The 19,563-nt window shown below is 45.3% G+C and overlaps 1 protein-coding gene across 3 annotated transcripts in view; it reads right to left on the bottom strand.

Moving 5' to 3' along the window:
- SRGAP2 (SLIT-ROBO Rho GTPase activating protein 2) overlaps positions 1-19,563 on the bottom strand; it is a 97,318-nt gene that overhangs the window by 14,026 nt on the left and 63,729 nt on the right. For all 3 annotated transcript variants that reach the window (XM_027901289.1, XM_027901290.1, XM_027901291.1), the window contains exons 8-17: positions 18,081-18,182; positions 17,018-17,215; positions 12,330-12,414; positions 9,609-9,636; positions 7,832-7,862; positions 7,136-7,196; positions 4,807-4,884; positions 2,882-3,016; positions 1,498-1,603; positions 473-697 (exon numbers count right to left, since the gene is read on the bottom strand). In XM_027901289.1, the coding sequence (XP_027757090.1) occupies positions 473-697; positions 1,498-1,603; positions 2,882-3,016; positions 4,807-4,884; positions 7,136-7,196; positions 7,832-7,862; positions 9,609-9,636; positions 12,330-12,414; positions 17,018-17,215; positions 18,081-18,182 (1,049 nt within the window). The remainder of the gene's footprint in view (positions 1-472; positions 698-1,497; positions 1,604-2,881; positions 3,017-4,806; positions 4,885-7,135; positions 7,197-7,831; positions 7,863-9,608; positions 9,637-12,329; positions 12,415-17,017; positions 17,216-18,080; positions 18,183-19,563) is intronic.

Genomic DNA, 19,563 nt, shown 5'->3' with positions numbered 1-19,563 from the left:
CCCCACCGGCAGCGCTGCCCTGGAAATTATACCAGTGCCACAGCCTTCGAGGTTCAGCTGCAAGTGACCCCCCTGTCTGAGGCAAAGGCACTCCAGACAGGCAGAAAGGAAAGGCAAAAGCAGGAGGAAAAAGAAGAAGGAGAGGAAAAAAAAAACCCAACAACCAAAAAGAGATTGATTTTGGCAGCTACCAAACCAGAATGGCCAAGAAAATCCCCACACAACCTTGCCCTTCAAGATAAGTGAGCTGGGTTTGACAACTGAGTAGCTACTTGATACCAGCTTATTTCTTTTAAGTCAGTGGCTCTCCAGAGATATCAGAGCCATCTTCTCTTCCACAAAACAGGTTTTTGAAAGGTTGGGCCAGATGCTGCAATCCTGAATTAGAGAACGCAGAACTCACGACTGTAACGTGCTAACCCACAGATAACCACCCACCCATTCCTCTTCTCCTCAGTGGTACCCATCATACCAGTAATCCTCTGTGCTTCCACCTCTGCTATAGACTGGACCCTCCAGCTCCCTTGGGCCCGGGAAGATGTTCTCATGTTGGATGATGATGGTTTTGATCAATTCATTGACATGAGCTTGGCAAGAGACTTGGTCGTGACCTTCAGGCACTGACATCAGCGTTGGTCCAAAGCAGATGGCTAAATTGTAGGGATCCATCATGTTTTCTTCACTGAACTGAGATAAACTGCAAAAAAAAAAAAAAAAAACAGGAGTGGGAAGGAGGGTGAACAGCAGAAAACATCATCATCATAATCCTCTGCTGCAGAACACACAGCTGAGCTCGGAAGGTTTGCTTTGGGCTTTCTGCTGTCTAAAGCTGATCAGCTTTAGCTGATTCAGGGACATGAATGCTCTGGATCCAGGTAAAAAATGAGATACTGATGGCATTTGCAGAGAAATTAAATAGAAACCACAAGGGAGTTTGAAAGCTCGAGACTATGTGAAAAGGACTGAGTGCTGATGTTATAAGGGGAGCACATTAATCTCTGTCTTTATTCCTTCATTATTGCTGTTCTGAGCCCACTTGCAGCCCAACACTCAATACCAGAGCTACAGATCCCCTCTGCCATGTGGAAACAGAGTAGGTTTAGATTGGATATTCAGAAGAAATTGTTCCCTGTGAGGGTGGGGACGCCCTGGCACAGGTTGCCCAGAGAAGCTGTGGCTGCCCCATCCCTGGAAGTGTCCAAGGCCAGGCTGGACGGGGCTTGGAGCAACCTGATCTAGTGGAAGGTGTCCCTCCAGTGGCTTTAAGGTCCCCTCCAACCCAAACCATTCTGTGATTCCACGACCTTGAGTCCCCATCCCTGGAGGGATTTAAAAGCCAAGCAGATGTGGCCCTTGGGGACACGGGTTAGTGATGGCTTTGGCACTGCTGGGGGAATGGTTGGACTCCATAATCTTAAAGGCCTTCTCCAACCTCAGTGACCTCTGTGTTCAATGCCAGAGCTGCAGCAGAGCCCCGGTGCTCCCAAGGACACTCACTGATTGAGGAATGCAAAGAGGTATCTCATTACAATCAGGGTGGTCTTCGGCAGGTTCAGCAGCACCTTCCGCACGTGCAGAGCTCTCTCCTGTAAATTATCCATCGCTGAAAGGAAGAAAGAGCACCAGAGTCATCATCCCACCAAACCCACAGCCTGCCACTGGGTCCAGCAGAGCAACAGCAGGAGGAGGAGGAAGGAATTTTTCCCGTTTTCTGGATGATCTGCTCGGGAACGCAAAGGCTGCAGAACCTGCTGGCAAAGCCTTTGACAGTGAAGGTCCCCGAACACGTGAAACTTCACTGCGAGTTCCTTCCGAGCGTGGGAGCACTGGATGTCATCTGTTCCGACAGCTCTGGCACAATGGCTCATTCAAGCCCGCTTGGAAAGGTGGGTGTTTTAAAAAAAGAAACTGTGTAGCACTCGAAGGAAAATTAACGTAGTTAAAGGGTGAGGCAAAAAAGCTCTGCGTGCAGCGGCCTACCGAGAAATAAGTGGGCAGCATAAATCATCTCAGAAAAGGGAAGAAGTTATTTGGAAGCAGATTTTTTTACTTTTCCCACAGTGCGAGGTTCAACTCTGCAAAATGCATTTATCAGGAGCAGAAAACCACGAGCCGTTTCAGAGGCAGTTATCTTCTGCCTGACTTCAAAGGCTGCCACCGCAAAAGGGCCATTTCTCTGCTCGGACAATGGAACCATTCTTCAATTCTGGAGGACATGGAAAGAGCCAGGCCATTTAAGATGAGGTTGCTCACATAGGAAGAAGCCACAAACAACTCTCTGCCTACCAGAACCACCTTTAGAAACCAACAGCAATGTTAAAAGCTCGGCTGTGACTGCCCTGATGATTGATATTCTCTAACAGGAGTCAGAAGATGGTCCCTCGTGGTTACGAAGCTAAAGGGGATAGAAGTAGTACCTTGTCAGCTAAGGAGAGCACACAGGAGCGTGGCAGCACATCCAGGGAATGCAGACAAGGCAGGAAGCCCTGCTGGTGATCCCTGCCTCTGGCAGGGCCTTTCTGACATCTCCTGGTGACACGTCTGCGAGATTAATTCACAGAAGTGAAGGTTTCTGCTTTATTCTGTTTTAAAAGAATCCTGTCACGAAGCCACTGCCTCACAAAAATCCATCACACAGACCTTAAAAATCTGTTCATTTCCTTCTCCTTGTTCATTCATATCAGAGCAAGGATGGCTGTGACCAGGTAACTGCTCAGACTGCCTAACAGAGCATGCCAGTGCAACACGAGCCCAACCAAAGCAATCCCAAAAAGCTTATTCTGGAGTCAGGAAAAAAAAAAAAAAAAGGAGGAAGGGAGGAAAGAAAAGTGGGATTTTAGAAAAATCAACCCTATTTCTTCTCAGATCTTCATATACTTACTGACACAGGCAATCAGATCATGGAAGATATCCTTGGGGAAGAGTGGGTGCTCCAACCCTCGAAAATAGAGCTTCAGGACTCCTGCTATTGAATCCATGTCGTGGTCATTCTGGTCCCCAGCCAAGGGATCTTCCCCTTCGTGACAAGCAAAGAAAAGCAGGCAAGGAAAAAAAAATCAGAATACTGCAATGAACCTCTGCAGGAGAAAAGGATTTATGTTAATCCCACCTACTCCAACGGCACCACAAACCAGCGTGAGGCAGAGAGATGGGAAGCTCTGACAGCAATCCCAGGAGACCTGGGACAGCTTCTCTCAGATGGATTTCAGTGTGGCACTGGAGCTCCTCGAGCAATAGTGACAACTCCAGGTATTTGGGAAAGGTGGGAACATCACAGACCCACCAGGGAGGTGGATGTTCCACGAGGCAAACTCCCAACTGCAGCTCAGGTGGATGCAGTGGATGCACAAGAAGCATCTCCCACACCTGGCTCAGGAGGATGCAGACATGGGGAACTGGGGTGGGAACATTTCTGGGATAATTTGTTGCTGTAGATAGGCCACAGTTTGTCTGTATTACCCAAGGAAAGATGCCCACTTAAGGAGTTGTCCCCTAGGGAAAACTCCCTATCAGACATAATTAGATTTAATGATGGGGCAATCCTCAAATTGAAGCTATATATATCCATTATGTGACTGAAATTACCAAAGCTTGCCTATTATCTTAATAACACACAGGATAATAAATGGGCCACTCCAAACTGGAGCATTATCCCTGATATTAACTGCCACCAAGGGCTCTGGATGAAGTAATAAAATGCAGGGATGTTATTGTTAACTTTGGCAGTCCTGTATATCATTGGCTTTACAGAGACAAGCGAGAAGAACTAAAAGAAAAAAACTCCCTTTTTGTATTTCTGCATGTCAGTGCTGGAACAAGTGGTTATTTGGTTATTTTCCCAAGCTGACTGATATTTCTTTAAATAAAAAAGGGTCTGATTCTGAGCTTTTTCCTTACTATGAAACACATTTCTGCTTCCTCTTTTCTCGAGGATTTTAACTCTCAGGTAGGTGGAGGTGAAGACAGGTGACATTACACACCCCATTTCACACATGTTGTTCATTAAACACCTCTCTTCCCAAAAGCAGAATGAACTCGCTATGCTTAATTAATTACTGCTTGTCTCTTCCACCAGCAAGCACGGGAACACACCGACTCTGTTCTTTGAGGGTGATGCATTCGGGGGATTAACACAAGGCCTGTTGTTCCCAGCGACCCAGGCAGGACTGGGGAGATGAGCTGCAGGAACTGCCTGAAGAGCAGCTCTTCTGAACCTGCTCTGCCAGGGAGAAACAGCCCAGCAAGGAGCTGATGAGTCAGGAGGCTCCCAACTGCTCCCTGCCTTTGTGTGGAACGGCTCCTTCCCGCAGAAAATCAAATCTATTAAAAGCTATTTCAAATTAACAGTGCCTCGAAATTTGTTCTCTCCCTCGCTGATATTTAAAATAAATGTAGCCAAGCTGTGCCTCGACAACGTGGAAAACACAAAAATTTCATCCTCCAGCAGCCAATCTATCCACAAAGGGCTGGGGGGAGAGGGGAGGAAATTGCAGTTACACCTAATAATGAAATTCTCCTCGTCCTTTAGTGTTACAAACAATCAATAAGCTATCAGACATGAGAGAAGATTGAATTCAGAATATTTATTATACAGACACTCTACAAGGTACAAAGCATAAAACCAAACAACTGAGAATTCAAGGTTAATGAGCGCTAGGGAGGCGTTTGGGAGACTCACTTAGGAAATACAAAAATCAAAGGGATAAAATAGACCAAACTGCATTTAAAACAGGCCATTTCAGAGCATTTAAACAAATGCATACATTTGGCAATAATTTCTGAGACAGTGGGATAGCTCTTCCTTACCTCTCTCAAATGCATTTTTTATGTCATTCACTTCAACTTGAGACCCAGACACTCGGAATATTCCTTCATGCTGCAAACCTGTAAGACAGCAAGAGATGCTGATAACAACAAGATAAGATAGATTAGATAAGGTGGCACCTTCAGCAGCTACAGCTCATACAATAAGGGAGAGATAAGAACACAGGCAGAAGGATGCTGATTTAAAAGCCACTTCTCTCTTCTGTCCAGGCATGTACAGAATATGTAAAACCAGATCTCAGCACAGACAGAACAAACATTAACCCTTCTTCCTAAACCACTGCAGTAACTGGGCTATAACAAGCCACATTATCTTTTATCCTGGGGGATCCCCAAAGGATTTTACAACCCAGAGAAAGTCATAAACTAATGGTGTATCAGCCAGGAGTAAAATATGGCCAGGGCCAGGAGGACAGTGTTTATTTTGCAGGAGCGATTCCGCCAAGGCCTGGAGCAAATCAGCCACTTGAAACGGAAGCATTTAATTACCCCAGCACCACCCAAGGGCTTAGGACAGGCTTAAAGACATTCCTGCTAAAAAGTGAGCATGAGGAATGTCATTATTTTGTCAAGTAGATGGGATATTCCAATAAACTCCCAGTGTAACAGTTTTGTTGGTACACTGTAAGATGAGCAACAGCTGCCGCAAATCAACTCATGAGCAAGGGAAATCAGCTCCCCATCCCCTCCAGCCTTTTCACTGGGGACTTTCTGAACCCAGCAATGCTGCAATGTCTTTGTTTTATTTATAACAGAATCATGGAATATCCTGAGCTGGAAGGGACCCACAGGGATCATCCAGTCCAACCCCTGGCCCTGCACAGACATCCCAACAATCCCACCCTGTCCCTCGGAGCGTTGCCCAAACCCTCCTGGAGCTCTGGCAGCCTTGGGGCTGTGCCCACTGCCCTGGGGAGCCTGTTCAGTGCCCAACCAGCCTCTGGGGGAAGAACCTTTCCCTGAGATCCAACCTGAGCCTGCCCTGACACAGCTCCAGCCCTTCCCTGGGGGCTGTCACTGTCACAGGGAGCAGAGATCGGAGCTGGCAGCCCCCTCAGTCTCCTCTTCTCCACCTGAACAAACCAAGTGACCTCAGCCACTCCTCCTATGGCCCCTCCAGACCCTTCCCATCACAAATATCCATAACAATGGCTATCAATAATAAACTCTCCCTGATGCACCTGTGGCCTCTCCATCCTCCGAGGGGTTTTATCCCATCGCGGGCTGTGACACCACAGCTACAGGGGGAAGAAACGACTCCCAGTGAGGAGAAAAAAAAAGCACGAAAACCACATTCATCCCACACCTACGCAGCCAAACACTTGGAAAATGTCAGGCTACCTCCAACAAATCCATCCCTGCGTGTTAAGTGCGTCAGGCACCAGCTCTGCTGCCTCACGTGTACGAAATCACGTTCCTGCTAATTCCCAACTGTGCCTTTACACCGTGGCCTGACATTCTGTGCAGAAACCCATCGGATCTCTTGGAAAATCCAAGCTAGCCCAGCGATATGAGCCTGAAAAGTGTGATCTCCTGGTGGCCCCGATTTATCCTGCCTCAGTTCCCGCCGCAACGTGGTTTCGATGACTTTTTCCACCAAGTATGGCCTTAAAGAAGCGCTTGTGATGATCTTCCAAGTGATGATGAGAATGGGACTCTAGATTATAGTTTCTAAAACGGTAATGAAACAAGGAAAATGAAACAGGACCTACTACCCGGCCCTGTGTCGTGGGTAATGAAGATAAATTCGACCCCTTTCTACATCTGTTAATTAGCAGCTGTTCCACACACTACTAACAAATGATATCAATTAAAAATGAAAACAAATTACAATAAATGTATAGCATTCAAGGCTGTGAAGTTAAGCTTCAAAACAGGCATAAATCATCTCCCTGTGGCAGTAAGTGAGCAATTAATTCCCCACTTGACCTCCTACATTCAAATACTCAGAGTATTCCTCCTCCTCTGGGAAGGGGATGATTGTTGTCGGTGAAGGCCACACTTCAGGGCTCACAGGGAGGTGAGTGGAGGTGAGGAATGAGTGGTATCTACGGATGGGAACCTTATTTTGCAAGAAATAAAGGGATATTGTGGGGAGAACAACATTTGCAAGGTCAGTTATTTAGAAAAGTGATTATACACATAATAACCAGCAGCGCAGCCAAAAAGAGCCATTTTCCTCACGTTGCAATCTCTGGGATTGCTCTCCACAAGCAGCACATCCTGAGCTGCTCTGAACAATTTTGATAAGGCTTCTACATCACTTCATTTCATAGGAATATCCCTGGACACCTTCAGTCCCCAAACTCACCGTGCCTGCTGATGAATCGGATGCAGCTCTCCACGACCAGGGGAATGGCTTGGGAGGAATCCTGCCCAAAGAGACATTCAAAGGGCAGTCAGAATGCAGAGATGGTAAAAATGAAGAGGAAAAAAAAAAAAACCAAAATAAATCAGCACCCCAAGACAGGCTGTGTGAACTGAAATTCCGAGCCCAATTTTAACTTCACACTATCAACAAGTAATAATTTTGAGTTTTCCCTATCTCCAAGAAACGCATGTGAGCTCAACTGGGTACCAAAAAGCAACAGATTATCCCCAGAGCCAGGGACACAAAGCCTTCCTGAGTAAATCTTTATTACATAAAGGCACAACAAGTGAGCAGTTACAGGTTCAATGGCGTTGCAGTGGGATTCCAGGGAAACCAAAGGGAATGGGGACAAAGAGACAACAGCATGAATCCTACAAAACCATGGCTGTCCCAACAGCTCGGGGCTGTTTGGTATTTTTGGTTCCCAGGTCTGTCAGAAAAGGGAGTGAAATTAATTTTATATTTTATCAGGGAAAACAAACAAGGCTTTTTTTGAGTGATTTCAGTCACTGAACGAGCAGACACCACTTGGACAAGCCTGAAAAGGCCCACGGAAGAGAAGGAGGGATAAAAACATTTGCTTTCCACCAACCCCCCGCCACAGCCCTGCTTGTTACTGAAGGAAATATTAATTACCTGCTTCCTGACGGTGGAGCTGCGCCTGCCACTGATGGGTCAGAACCACCCAGGGGGTGCAGGAGGGAAAAAACAGAACACAACAGTCAGGATAATCCCCCCACTATCACCAGCTCATTCCTTTCGCATTCCCAACCACCCGCATTTCGGAGCAGGGAAGGAGCCAGGCACCCAAGTCAATCATAGTGACAGGAGCCTCGTTCAATTTATGGAACTCCAGGAAGATTTTAAGCGACTTTAAATCACTAAAAAAACCTGAAGCAGACGCCAGGGAGCTCCGACAAAGGACTGCCCTTGACATTTTAATTCCGACCGTTCGGAATTGCGCGGCGCGGAGCTCCTCGGAGAAGGTGAAGTTTGATAGAAATTGCACAGAGCTGCTCTCTGGAAGGGCAGGTGGGAGCAGCCTGGTTCCCACTGTGCTTTTAACAGCTGCCACTGCGGAGTCCTTATTACAGTTCTGATAAGATTTCAAATAAATAAATAACACAAAACCCCCTCCAACACCAGCACGCACCAGGCAGGCTAAAAGCCTCTTCTGTCTGCTCTCATTTATTGATGTTGGGGGACATTCATGGTAGGGAAAAAAAAAAGAAGAAAAACCCTTGCTTTGCCAGTATTTCCAAATTCCCCCTCAAAATTTATTACTGGGGTTTCAAATTCCTTTAGTTTCTTGTAAAAATGAAGCCGGAGAGATAATAGCAGAGAGGCCCTAATGTATCGTTCCAGCCAATTCCCTGCCAGGGCAGATGGCTGCTGAATTATAAATAAGGGGATCAGAAGTGTGATTTTTAAAAAGACTGTACAACGTGTTAATTTGGGGGAAATTCCTTCCATAAAAATCAAAAACATTGAATGAAAAATTAAAAAAAAAAAAAAAAATCAGATTCCACGGGCTGTCACAGACAATAAGGCCGACTTTAAACTATTAGCAGGAACGGTTCTTTGATATTTAAAATTGCTTCATGATGAATAATATTTTATTATTACAGATGTCAGGGTCTAATTAGGACCTGTCAGCTTTGCTTTGCTGTGAGGAATGTGAACACTAGTAAAGGCTCCACACTGGTAGTAATCACCTTCCTTTTGTTAACGAGGCAGGATGATGCACAGCCCCTGCTCCAGCTCCTCATGCCCAGCAGAGCCCCCTGAATCCATCAATTTGGGGATGGAGATTTGTTATGTTTTACAAAAAGCCCATCAGAAGCTCAGTTATGGTTCTGTGATTGGTCCTAATTATAAATGGGAAGTTTATTCTCCCCGACCTCCGTGCTGTTGGATTCCAGCTCCACGGCTGGTCAAGGGGATAAAGCGTTTCCCAATTTATGTTACTCAACTCCATGCACCAACCACGTGGATAAACCCTGAAGACTCCCTGGGCCCAACTCTCCTAAAGAAATAGGAATTTGGTTGTAAAAATCTTCGTTTGAAAAATATTCTCTGGGTCCTCACAATTGTTCTGCATTAAATGCACTGGGGCAAGAAAAGGAATTTGCTTCTGTGTTAGCTCAATCCATGTCCCATCCCTGGAATTCTTCAAGGTTGGACAGGGCTTGGAGTAACCTGGGATGGTGGGAGGTGTCCCAGCCCAGGGCAGGGAGTGGGATGAGATGATTTTTAAGGTCCCTTCCAACCCAAACCATTCTGGGATTCTACTTTACGATTCTAAATAAGTATCATTTTCTAACAGATACACGTCCTGGGCTGGTAACTGATCTAGAATGACCAATTTGCATCAGATTTTCCTTAAAAATATAATTCCCCGAGCCACACCAACCTGGCTAGGGCGCAGTCAGTCCGCTGACCTGTCAGGAAGACAAAGAAATCCAGCATTAGGAGAGAGGAATGGGAAAATGCTTTCAATACCTCTGTAAAGCCAGTTTTGGAAGGAGATGGAGGAGAGGAACCACTGGTGCCAGAGGGGGCAGCTCTGGGAGCTGGACAGTGCCCATCCCTGCTGGCACAGCTCCAGCAGGGAAACACAGCTGCCCAGTGACCCTGTCTCTGGAAAGTATTGTTTTTGAAAACCAGCTCCCTGGGCATTCTAATTGTTGGGTTCTGCCAAAAAAAACGGGGCTTGCCAACCTCTCCCTCCCTCCCACTTCCCAGGGGAATTGGTGGGGCAAGAGATCCTGCTTTGTAAAGCCCCTTAGGAAGATTGAAAACATTCCCAGCTTTGTTAGTCCACAGACTGAACGTGCTGGCATTAAGCTATTTTGAGAGACAGACGTTTAATGGTATTTTCCACAAACATATTTATAAAAACATTCCATTAACTTGCACTGAGTTTGCAAGGAAGCAGCCAAGGCTCAGGACTTGCTAATGCAGCATCATCTAAAACATCACAACAAGGAGGAAGAGGCAGGGAAAACGAGGATGTGCTGTTGGGAATTGCACAGGCCTGATCCTTTGCTGGTACAGATTATCATCAGTGAAACCCACACTGATTCCCAACAGCTGAAAATCCACCTTCCCTCCAGTTGTCTTCCTGCTCCTGGGGAGATGGAAGAATGAAGGAGGGAAACAGCTAATTGCTGATGGCTGACAATTAGTTGAACACATCTTGATAGCCACTTCTCTCTCCCCACGTAAAGCCAAAACAGTGCATAATTTACATGAAAATGTTATTCTGAAGCAGAACTTGCAGCCATCTGTCCCGTTTTCATCATAGAATATTCATATATAGAAATTACATGGCTGTGGCAACATCAAGGGGCTCCTGCATTAGGGTGACAAATGTGTACAGTAGGCAGGGACATAATTACTTGGAGATAGGAAAACTGCTGCTATTTTTATTACTGGAACTTGTCATCTTTAGATTAAGGCAATTTGCACGACGACTAATAAATGTCACCTGAGGATGGGGCAAAGAAGAATAAAAATTACAACAAACCCCTGGATTTTCCAGGCACTGGAGACACGCAGCTGGAGGAACATTTTTCAGCAAAGCTTCTAAACGTGCTCTGGGGATGCGTGAAAGGGATTTTATTTGCCCGTTTCCCAATTAAGCGACATTTTATGGGTGAGTCTAGGCACAGTCCCCAGCTTGTCCCATTAACCTGCTCATGTGGTTTTGGAAATGAGATGCACCTCCCTTTCTCAGCTCCTTTTGATCTCACAGAGGACAGAAGGATTTTTTTCAGAGGCTGCTGGAGCTCCCCCTCCCCGACCCCTCTCTGAGTCCCTCCATAGAGCCACTAAGAAAGCTCTGGTTTGCAAAGCAAATGAAGAAAACAGAAGCAGCCTTTAAATCTACGTGGCAAGACAGAAATCACATTTAATTTCCTCTCCTTTCCCCCCTCCTCCTCCACCACAGCTTGAGCTGGGTTCAGGGGGCAGGCAGGTTAAGAGGAAAGAGGTCTTGGAATGCAGAGGTCAGCTATGATCCAGGAATGTGATTAGTCACAGGGGCAGCACGGGTGTCCCCCTGGAGATATTTAGAGGCAGAAGAAAAATACCCTAAGGACACAGAACTTTGGCTTCACCCACCCTTTCTCTGGGACAGCTGAAGAGATGAACAACTTTAAGCAATAAGGCTCAAACCAATGAACATCCTTCCCTTGCCTTCCAGTGGTTTGGGTCTGATAAACATGAAACTCTTAATTACTGTGGCAGTAAGTATTTTAGTTTTATAGTGCATTCTTAAACTGAAAGCAAAGCACTTCAAAGCCCACATGCTGGTTAAGTTTTCATCCACAAGATTTGCACACCATAAACTGTGGGGAGCCCAGCTCAGTTACACATCACACCACCAGCCCTGCTCCAGCACACAAACCCAGCAACCATTTTTTTTTTTTGACCTGACATTTAGACTGTTAAAACCTTCTCCTCTGCAAATACAAGGCAGTCATGTTTCTATGGAAACTTGGATGCATAGTTTAAGTGTTTTTGGCCAACAGGATTTGCCCATACCATGAAGGGAAAGAAATCTTCCTTTGTTCTGACACCAACAGCAAATGCATATTCAGTTCTGGCTGCTGCCCCTTGACTAATGCCCTCTAGACAGGCAACATATTTTAAATACTCTGAAATTTGTTTGTTATTCTCCCAGTAAAAGCCCAGGCTCGCATACACTAGTTTGGTTTGAACTCACAGAGGTGAGAAGCAGCAAAACTACCACGAAACTGAAACTTCTGACCAGGCTGTCAGTACTTCTCAAACTCCTCAGCAAACTGTAAATCACAAGGTTTGCCCCAGTGCAGATCATTAAGTGATGAGCAGGAGGTGTGTGAATGGGGAGAGGATGAAGGAGTGGGCACAAGCTCCACTGCAACGATAAGTGATGCACTTAAATGATTCATTAAGCATCTCGTGTTCACCGTTAATCAAGCAGCCATGTAGGTCACTGGGCTTCTCCATCATACAGATCAGGGAAATAAATTCATAAAACATGAGTATGGCCACTTTGCATCACTAATCCAGGGCTGTCACTCTCAGCTGACTAATGCAGTAAGTGCAACAGCCTGGCTGGGAGCAGAGATGGGGGTCCCAGACTCACTTTCTCCCAGGGTCTTCTGAAGAAGGTCGTGCTTGGCTTGGAGCTTCGTTATCAGGTTCCTGCCTTCCAGATACTCCTTCATTTTCTGTGAGAAAAAGAAAAAGGATCATGAGGAGACAATTCATGTCTCTGACTGCATCTTCGTGTCCCTTGATTCTGAACACAAGTACAGAATGACACCGAAATTTACAGTTAAAGGATGAATCAAGTCCTGGTTTATCTCTCTGGGCAAGTCTGAAATTCAGCCCATCCATATATCGAGGCCAACAAAGGTTGGACTTGATCTTGGAGGTCTTTTTTCCGACCTTAATGACTGCATGATCCTCTGTCTGCAGTGCAATTTCCATTGTTCCACTGTGGAATCAGCTGAATGTTTGGCATGTTTGAAGCCATCAGAGAAGCTGTCACCCATCCCTCTGCAGCCAGGGGGGGAATGGAAATGCAGCTGAATGAGCAATCTGTTCTAAACAACTAAAAGGCTGCTACTGTGCTTATTCTCTCACTTAACCTCCCTCACCCCACTTTACTTGTCAAATACTGTGGCTGCCTCCACGCTGGATGATACACAGGGTTGCAGGGGGGGCCACGGGACAAAACAAATAAAGGTATTATTTAAGTTCAGATCTCCTCTCTCGGTGAAATATTGTACAATCATTCAGGGTTTTTTTTTTCCCACTGCTTCCTGATTTTTCACAGCTCTGCAAATGCTGGTTTTCTACAGGTCTTTCATCTCTTATTTTTGCAGCTCAGAGCAGTTTTTATTTATCTTCACTGAGCTGCAGCACATAAAATACTCCGCTGTACAGTAGCTGTCCGTGTTGGAACTGGGACATATTTACACTGAAAAACACACAGATAGCACATAATTCTTCCAATATCACACAGCATTCTTTGGAATCATGAGATTCTAAAACCATTCCATGATATTTTAAAAATTCAGCCAGCAAAATCAACACAAAGAGAGGATTCTCATTTAATAACGAAACGTTCGCATTCTTATCATTAAATCTTCAAATGGTTTGGGCTGGAAGGGACCTTAAAGATCACCCAGTTCCACTCCCACTGGCTTGTCCCAATTCTATCCACTTTCTCCCAGTTCTGGCCTAGGATTGCCAAATTAAACTGCAAATATTTAAGGTAAAAAAAGAGTATTTTTAGCAACAAGAGTGCCTGGCCCTTGCTTGTCCTTTGCAGGTCACAACAGCAGCCTGTATGCAGGATGTAAAGGACCAAGAAGAAATATATACATAAATATATATATATATATACACACAAACCCTGTCAGTACTGAGGGTAAGGGAAAACCTTCCAGGAACCAACGAAGTTTCCCCTGAGGGGTCTCCAGCCGTGCTGTGCACTGACACAACAAACAAAAATGGCTTTAATTAACTGCCAAAAGCCCGTGTTTTATGTCCCTTCGGTTGACAACATTGGAAGAAACATTTCACAAGAATTAAGTCCCTTTGGAGAGTCTCAGCATTTCCTCCTTCCTATGTTAATACTTCAAATTTCTTTGTTGTTGTTTTAGAAGAAAACAGGAAGCGTGATCACTGCGACAACAAATTAATCATATTGCTTTTGGAATTACCCTGTAGGACCAAGCCCTAACTCTGTATTTTGCTCAGTACATCAAACCTTGGCAGAAGGGAAACATGAAGAGTTAAAAGCTGCAGAATTAACCAGAGAATCTGACGTGGGGGGGTTGAGGATAAATCTGGTTTGGGAGGTCTGGGAGTCACGGGCGGGTGAAGGGACAGGAAGGGCTGGAAGGCTCAGCTGAAACAGAAGTTTAAAGATCAGCAGATCAACTTGATTTGGCAGAGTTAAGCTCCCCTTTGAAGCAGATCTAAGCACTTAAGCTCAGCCTAAGGTGGCTGCAGGCAGGGCAGGGCAGGGCAGGGCCACAGCGCTGGGACTGTCAATGCTCTGGGCTCAGGTCATGTTAAGAACATCACCTGCCTGGGACTGTAGCAGGGAATGTTTTAAAGGAGAAAAAGAGAAAGTTCCTATTCAGTGCAGCATCTCATGAGATTTTATTCCTATTTCCTCATGCCTGACATTCTGTGCTCTGCCTGTTGCAAGGATGCTTAGGGAAAAAAAAAAAAAAGGCATAATTTTAAAACAAGGCTTTGGGTTTTATTCAGTGAATTATAAAGATGCATTAGTACTGGATTTTTGGCTTAATAAAAACAGACAAAAAATAATAATCAAGCTACAGGACAACTCCTAAGGATTCCAATTCTGGCAGAGCGCAGCTGGAGCCACACTAAGTGCAATCAGAACAAAGCAGCAGAAACGTCCTCAAGTCACGTTATATCTGCACTGTGACAATTAAGAGGTGAAGATCTGCTGTTAGTCACAGCTGGGGAGCATTTTGCACCCAGAAAACCAAGCACCTTGGGCACCTCGAGCCCAACCTCGCTGCAGGATTTTCCCAGGGAGAACCAGTCGTCAGGTGGGACGCGGAAAGAAGTGAAATGCAAACCAACCAAAAAGAAAACCCATTTCTGCCACTGTCCCACACCCTGATCTGCCCCCAGCCCAGATAGCTCAGCAGTTTTATTCCCTCTCTACACCCTCCAAGAACAACTTCGAACCAGGCACTTGAAGGAGAGGGGGAGATGGATCTGACCACGGCACCAGAGTCACAGTGACACACCCAGCGTGACGCTGCTGCAGGACTCATCAGCAGGGAGGCTTCACATCACACTTAAGACCCATGGCTGAAGGGTTTGCTAGCAGTAAATTCCCATTAATTCTAAAGCACTTCACAGAATGAGCATTGTTCTGGCTCTTCATCTTTGCAGAGGGAAAAAATAACATTCAGCCTAAGAACTAAAATTACCCCCGTTTTCGAGGTAAGAGAATTAAATCATTCATCCCCTCTCCACTCCTCAGGTGGGGCCGAGTGCCAGCTGTGTTATGATTAGCAGCTCTGACAGCTCCAATTCCAGGAAGCAGGTCTGTATCCATGGCAGCAGCAGCCACATCCCTGGATTTCGGCTCCCTGAAGTCGCTGCTGCTTCCCTGCTTTAGCCACCTGCATTAGCTCAGTGCTAAGTCAATCACTCCTCTGCTTTCCACTCACACAGGGCACTTTTAAAGCTTCCATTCCGAATACAAATCTTCCTTCAAAGCCCGACAACAGATCCATCAGCGTGCAGGGATGTGCCTCTAGTGGAAACATATATTATTCCAGTGTGGAGATACTACAGTGAGTATCTTCAATTAAATTCCCATCACTGTATTTACCCGAGAGCTCTGCCCAGCTAGTAATGCACTACATGGAATTTCCAGCCTGAGTTACATTAATATGGAACACTCTTTTAAATCACTCTTTTTCTCACAGCTCATATCCCTCAGCATTTAGCACATCATAAGGTAAAAGGGGATTTAAATCTCAGTTCTGCTCTGCACTTTTGTTTTCAGCCCCTGCACAGAGAATGTCTCACCCAGCTCTGCCCTCAGCCTCATTAATACTCATCTGAGCGCTTCCTCAGACACTGAAAAAGCTGCTCTTTAGAGATTCAAGGCTTGAAATCTTTATGGGGGATATTTATAAGCCTGGTCAATAGCAGATCAATCCAGCATCTGGTCAGGCTGGTTAAAGAGGGTCTCTCTAACTAACCCCATGAAACAGAAAAATATCCCCTCCAAATTAAGCCCTGGGTTCCTTCTCCTATTTGAACTCACAATAGTCCGTCTCTAGAGAGGGAATGCTGAGAGTTCAATTAAAAATCACTTTCCTAGTTCCATAACCCTGGGCAGGGTGGTCAATCCCTTCTTAATTGAAGCTGTTTCTCCACCCACTTCTCTCAATAGCCAGTTTCACCTTCTACAAAGGATTTTGAATATTTGTAAGTCAAGGCCCGATGAACCACCCTGAACCATCCAGCTACTGCAATCTGCACAGAAAATTCAGACTTTTAATAATTCTGGGAAGGAGAAAGTGAAGGATATTACATACAGCAAAAGGTGCCCAAAGGAATGATAAAGTAACCAGGATAAGAGCCGTGATTTTCATCTGCTAATCTGATACATTTTGAAAACCAAGCCAAATTCAACAGTCTAACATAAATCTGATTTAGAAAAAAACCCCACATAGTATGGTATGAAATTCAACATCAAAAAGCTCTTTGCACCTTGTAAAAAGCACTGATTTAGTGCAAAGCTGTGAGCTGGAATCATAAGATGATAATAACAAAAAAATGAAAGAGCTAAACATCCTTTTAGCTCCTATTAATTTTGAAAATTGATATTTACAAGCTATTAAGTTCTTTCTCAGACAATTCCTTTTCAGATGCAGAAGAAATCAAATTTTACACTATTTATCCACTGACCGCGTTTGCATCGACAAAGGTATCCCAATATATTCGTAGAGAATTGAAAGCCCACGTTTAAAAAACCCAACGTGCTTCCTCTGCTTGCCCAAAATCAATGACAGAAGTGTTTTTGGTAAGACCAGAGCGTCATTTTGCACTCTCTTGTGAGTATAACTCTAAATAAATCACAATGAAAATACAGAATATAGAACGGTTTGGGTTGGAAGGGACCTTAAAGGTCATCCAATTCCACCCCCTGCCACGGGCAGGGGCACCTTCCACTAGCCCAGGTTGCTCCAACCTGACCTTGGAGAGCTTCTCTGGGCAAGAAAAAAATTCCCAAGCTCCTAAAAACGAGCCCCTTACCGTGAAGTAGAACTGCTCTGTCTCCTGCTGGTTCGCCCGTCTCTTGGCAATGCTGGGCTTGCTCATGAACGTCTCTGAGACAGTGGATTTCACAGACTCCATGGAGTTGCTGTACTGGAAACAGTCAGAGACATCAAAGTCCTCTATCGTGACGATGTCCTGGATTGTCTGGAGTGTGGCTTCCATCGTCTTCTTAACCTGCCCAGCAAGGAGGAGAGAACTTTAAAGCGAGGACAGCACGTTGTATGCAAACAAGAGAGGCAGCAACTGCCCTGGAGCACTTAAGTAACAAACAGATATTACTGGTTTCACGTCCTGACATAATTAAGGTGTAAGTTTTGCTCATTAACAGCACACAAGGGCTGGCAGCAGCACACAAGAACCTGCCAGGAGCAGGAAATCAGCTGTGATCTTACAGGCTGGCATCAGAAGCAGATGTAAAGACACTTAACCTCAAAGCAAAGAGCGTGGAACAAAGATGATCTAATTGCCCTCTGTAACTGCATCTACTGGGAATCAAATGTTAAATGTTACAACCAGGACTTCACTGCACTTTTCGTTTTTACTGAAGGTAAATCTGAATCAACTTCCTAAACATAAAGGAGTTGCAAATTTTACCCAAGGAGGATTAGAAGTTGTTGAACACAGAGGTGCAGAGATAGGCCACACCACTGATGCAGTCTTCTCATCTTAGGTGACCAATTAAGCAAAAATCACTCTTTCCCCAGGTTATGCAAATTCACTGTCTTCACTTCAAAACATCAAGTTCCTCTTTTTCCCTCAGCTATCCAAAGGCAACTTTTGCAACACAGCCAAGTCTTATCAGATGAAGGACGGGAAGAAAGACCCATGGAGGTATTTGAAAGGATCCTCTCCACACCCCCAACTTCCATGTGAGATCACAAACACTAATGAACTGCTGGCCTCGGCTGCCTCCGTCTTGAATTTCAACACAAGTCTTCAGAAAAGAGGATCACAGCAGCTAGATTCTGCCACAGCTAGTCCCCCAGTACGGACTGCAAGTGGGTAAGAGGGGTTGTTGATTTCTGGTTGATTAACTGACCTCTTCATTTTCAATCTTCAGCGTAGATAGCCTGGACTGCAACTGCTGACACCGCTGCACCAGCTCGCTCTGGACCGGCTGCTGGGCACAGAGCTGGGACTCCTGCAAGGGAAACAGCACAGCTTTCAGAGGGCTAGGAAAAACCCCACATCATCAAGAGCACTGCAATTAGTCATTTGATTATTGCACACAAGCATTTTCCAAAGTGCTCAACTTGGAAACTTTGCAGCCCTGGATTTCAATCAGGGGCAAAGGGTCTGTGTTCTCCCAAACTGCAGTTCCCTTCCTGGGTGGACCGAACAGTGAGCAAGAGAGAGGATGAGAACATCACAGAAGAACCAGAAAGAACGAGCTGCTTCCACTGATGCAAGCTCATTGTGTGTTTTGAAAGCCTGAAGGTGCTTTACCACAGATACTGGGCTAAATCACCTGGCAAATCAAGAAGATTTTGGGTCAATGTTTCAGCCAGGCATCCTGGGGCAGGGGTACAAGGGGCTGAGCTGGCTCAGCTGAACTACCTGTACACCACAGCAACAGGCACAAGTCACCAGTTAATAAATTCAGGGGAGTTGAAATAAAAAAAAAAAAGAACAGGTTAGGGACCTGTCACACAAGCCAGAACAGTGAGCTCCCCCGTGCTGCTCAGAATTACTCTTATTTCACAGCATGAGGCAGCTTTTCCCTTCAGTTTTGTTCTGGTTCTCTGCGTGGGGGGGACTTTTTTAAAAGAAAACACTGACCTCACTGCCTAAGGCAGAAACTGGAATGGGAGTTTTATCACACAGGCACACACACCATCACATATCCAATGTGGTACGTGCAGGGCTATTGCAACAAGACCATCAGCTGCATTATAAATACTCATTTGGCCTCAAGGACTACCAAGATAAACGATTCAGTGAATGGGAGCTGTTACTGAATGACTGACTGCAGGTAATTCTTTTTTTTTTCTTCCCACGATCTTACAGGATACTACCAAAGCACAGAAAAAAAAACAAAAACAAAAACAAAAAAAACCAGGAAAGGTCATTTGCAGTCTGAGGGTTTCCCTTAAAATGGAACAGACAAAGAAGAGCCTGAAGCAGCGACTGTAATTCCCAGACAGAAAGAAGAGGCTGCAAGAGACCATCCTTCCAGTCTGTGCTCAGTGTTCAGGGGATAATCCAGAAATCCAACCAACTGACCTAAATTAGCACACTGTACATGTGTTCCCATTTAGAACCGGTTTCAGCTTGTGCGACTTTAAACAGCTCCCAGCTGAGGGACCACATCTTGATAAACCCATAAAGAGTGGGATTTGCCGTGCCAAAAACGAAAGTCCTCTGACAGCCTCGTCTCACAGGGAGGATGCAAAGAGCACCCCTGGAAAGCATTTGGGCTCTGAGATCACGCACCCAAATGCATCAAAAAATCAGCATTTAAGATTCTTTATGCTGTCCCCTCAAATTTCTAACTTCAGATTCTGCCTCGGGGTGCAGGAATT

The sequence above is a fragment of the Empidonax traillii genome, unplaced genomic scaffold (assembly GCF_003031625.1).
Source record: "Empidonax traillii isolate 1590-97213 ecotype Southwest subspecies unplaced genomic scaffold, ASM303162v1 scaffold769:size436185, whole genome shotgun sequence".
NCBI classification, from domain to species: domain Eukaryota; kingdom Metazoa; phylum Chordata; class Aves; order Passeriformes; family Tyrannidae; genus Empidonax; species Empidonax traillii.
The sequence above is the reverse complement of the archived record's forward strand: the minus strand, read 5'-3'. Positions and strand labels throughout refer to the sequence as shown.